This window comes from Crocodylus porosus, unplaced genomic scaffold (genome assembly GCF_001723895.1).
Source record: "Crocodylus porosus isolate Cpor-Errol unplaced genomic scaffold, CroPor_comp1, whole genome shotgun sequence".
Lineage (NCBI taxonomy): Eukaryota > Metazoa > Chordata > Crocodylia > Crocodylidae > Crocodylus > Crocodylus porosus.
The window spans coordinates 4,207,790-4,211,136 of record NW_017728914.1 but is presented as its reverse complement, the minus strand read 5'-3'; the positions used below and the strand labels follow the sequence as shown (position 1 = coordinate 4,211,136).

General features: G+C 37.4%; 1 protein-coding gene across 1 annotated transcript in view; it reads left to right on the top strand.

Annotated features, from left to right (window-relative positions):
• The window catches only part of PAIP2 (poly(A) binding protein interacting protein 2), a 12,253-nt gene extending 9,592 nt beyond the window's left edge, over window positions 1–2,661 (top strand). The window contains exons 3-4 of the mRNA XM_019534827.1: window positions 326–505; window positions 1,581–2,661. Coding sequence (XP_019390372.1) covers window positions 326–505; window positions 1,581–1,637 — 237 coding nt within the window. The 3' untranslated portion in view covers window positions 1,638–2,661. The remainder of the gene's footprint in view (window positions 1–325; window positions 506–1,580) is intronic.
• Window positions 2,662–3,347: the final 686 nt, after the last annotated feature.

Sequence of the window (3,347 nt, the reverse complement as noted above, 5' to 3'; positions counted from 1 at the left end):
CAGGCTGCTTGGGGCCATGTGCATGTCTATGCACGTGGCACTCCCAGTCTCTCCGCCTTCCTCCTGCTCCCTCCCAGCCACCTGTGGGCTAGAACTCTGCTGTCCTGCAGGGAGCTGGTTGCAAAATTGCAAAATCCACAGGTTTCTCCGGTAAAACAAGAAATCTGCATTTGCCTCTGGTAAAAGTAAAATCCACGGTTTATTCTGTTTTTCCATGGGAAATGGAAAATCTGGATCCCTGCTGATCACCTAGTCAGCCCTGCATTGAAAAACCTAGCCCTAGAGCTACTGTATACATTAACACATTTTCCCCTCTTAACACTAGATTGAAGAGGAGCTGTGGGAAGAAGAATTTATTGAACGCTGTTTTCAAGAAATGCTGGAAGAGGAAGAAGAACATGAATGGTTTATTCCAGCTCGAGATCTCCCACAAACAATGGATCAAATCCAGGACCAATTTAATGACCTTGTTATCAGTGAGAGCTCATCACTGGAAGATCTGGTGGTAGGCTGCTTTTCAGATTATTTTTCAGTTTTTTAAAAAAAATTAAATTGAAATAATTAACCTTGTCAATAGAGATGCCTAGGTCCATAATGTAACTTTGCTCCTGTTTTGTTTCTTCTGAACTATAACGCATGGTTTTCCCAATCTCTGTTCCAACACCTAAGCCAAAGTCTCTTAACATGCATTTTCCCCATACTTAAACAGAATATTACGCATTATACTATTACAGTTTCAAAATGGTCTCTGCTCTGGAGCTGTATTACTGTCATTCTAGTCTCAAGTACTAATAATCAACCTCCCTACATTTCATTGCTAAAGTTGTTTTTGGGCTTGTGTACTGAATCCTCTTGCTTAAAACTAGTAGGGCTTCACAGTAAGCCTCTGGGATATTTAATGCCCCCCCCCCCCAGTTTTGCCTAGCTAGACTTTAGTCTATTGCTTAAATAACAAAGCTTATGGTATAATGGGGTGAAGATGACAAGTAGTGGTGTTGGTGATGGCTAATATGTAATAAATGTTTAAATAACATTTCTGTTGACAGGTCTTCCAATCTGTTCCCTGACTTATTGTTAGGAAATGCATGAAAGTTGGAAATAAGCGGAGTTTGTATTGGTTCTGGAAAAGTCATATAGATTACCTGATTACAAAATAAGTGAGAATGTATGTGCAGTTTTAGACCTCAAGAGCAGTTAAGTCTGGTGTTCAGCTTCTTAAAATCCTTTGCTGAAGTTGCATAACTGAATGTGGTTAAAACAAATGTATATTGTCAGGCACCTCAGGCCACTGCTCATGATACTCTCAGCAGGACCCAGCAGGATATCTCTGACCTGGATGCAGATTCTAGTAGTTTATTCACCTGCTATTAGCATTTCATTTCTAATCATACTTTTATCATGCAATGATGAGTAAGTGAAATGTCTGAAAATTTACTGTACTTTTTAATGTATTTAAGAAATCGGGCTGTAGTCTGATAAATTGCTGTAAGCTGTGCTGATGAGCATATTTATCTTGACAAGGATGTAATTGAAATTGAGTCCCAATTTTTTTACACTAGACATGTCTTTCCTCCTCTTAGGTCAAGAGTAATCTGAATCCAAATGCGAAGGAGTTTGTTCCTGGGGTGAAGTACTGAGTATTTGAGTAGACTGGGCCCTCTTTTGGTGGATGTAGCACAATTTCCACACTGTGAAGCCAGTATTAGAAGATTTAATTGTAAAAGCTCTCTCTTCTTGTCACTGTGTTACACTTATGCATTGCCAAAGTTTTGTTAGTCTTGCATGCTTAATAAAAGTGCTGAGACTGTTATTAAGTAAAAAGCTGTCAAAAGTTTAATGAAAATATAATTGGACCCTGGCTTTCTGTGAAGGAAACAGTGAGGTAAGAAGCACCAGTCAAGTTGAGACAAAGTACCAAATTTATGAAAATCTCTTGCAGACTCTGTCTTTTTTTAATAGGTTTTAGGATTTGACTGAGGATGGTCTGTTTTTTAACGAAAACATGTAAACTGGTGCTAACTTGCACTGGATAATGCCTTAACTTTAAAAAGAAAAGCAAAGTTATCTGATCATTATGCAAATTAGTTAACTTTCCTTTAAAACTTCAGTATTGTTACTAATGATTTTCCCTTATCAAAAACTTTACTTCATGCTCTTTTTGAGAAGCATGAACTATAACAGTACTATTTTACAGACCTGTACAGAGTCCTAGATCTCAGTTACTGAACTAAAATCCAATTGATTGGAAGAAATGTCCTGTATTTACAATGTTATCATGTTTTTGAAATGTTTTTCACTTAATTACATTAAAGGAGATGTGAGTTTCATCACAATTTCTTCCAAGAACCCACATACATAGAACTGTATAACTTCTAGTATACAACTTTAATATAGTTGGATTTAACCAAGAAAAACCCTAGCATTAGTGATTTGAGTGGTGCTTTTCCCTTGCTTTGTTTATTCATCACTACACAATAGTCTACAGCACAACAACTTTTTTTCTTTTAATAAAGCTAGAACAGTTTTGGCTTCTTAAACTTCATATTTGGGTAGGTTAAGCTGCCATACGTGTTCAGTGTGAATAGTGTTTAAGTTGAAAATATTGTAAAAAAATTATATTTTTTCAAAAATATTTAAAAAAATAAATAATAGTAGAACTGATCTGTGACTGTCTCTTGAATCATCATGAATCACCTTACTTGAACACTGCTTTTTAGCAACATGATGAAATGGGGGAGAAACATGTTTAAGCTGCAACTTACAACAAGCTAGTCCAAAGTAGTACAGTAAGTTAAATCACCTGTATCTGGGTGGTTGGCAGCCTGTTTAATTGGCAGGAGTCTGCCAAATTAAGGACCAAGCTGCTCTGATGTTGGCTGCGGCTTCAGCTTCAAAGGGCATTTCTTTGTTCAACTGGAGCTCATCAGTCATCTTGCCCAGCTATTGGAAGGAACTTTGAAGCTACATTTCATAGTTTAAGGTGTGTCTGAAGAACTAATTCAGTAGCTTCCTCTGGTGGCATACTTACTGCTAAAGTATTCAGTGAAGTTGGTTGAAGGAGATGCCACCCTCCTTTCTGGTTTTAGTTTTTGTACTACAGTTGTTACATCTTACCTACAGAGATGCTTCAGGATTACAATCTTGATCGACAGCTGAAATTTTCAGTTAACATGAGACTATGAGGAAGCAGTTGGGCTAGATGACACTCACCCAATCTTCAGCTTTACAGTTCTGTGCTTTTTATAATTTTCTTCTTTTGTACTGCCTGGTAACTAAACTGTTTGTAGACTGTAGCCAACCAGGCTGCCCAAACACCTTAGAATTTCAACCACTGATGTCTGATATCC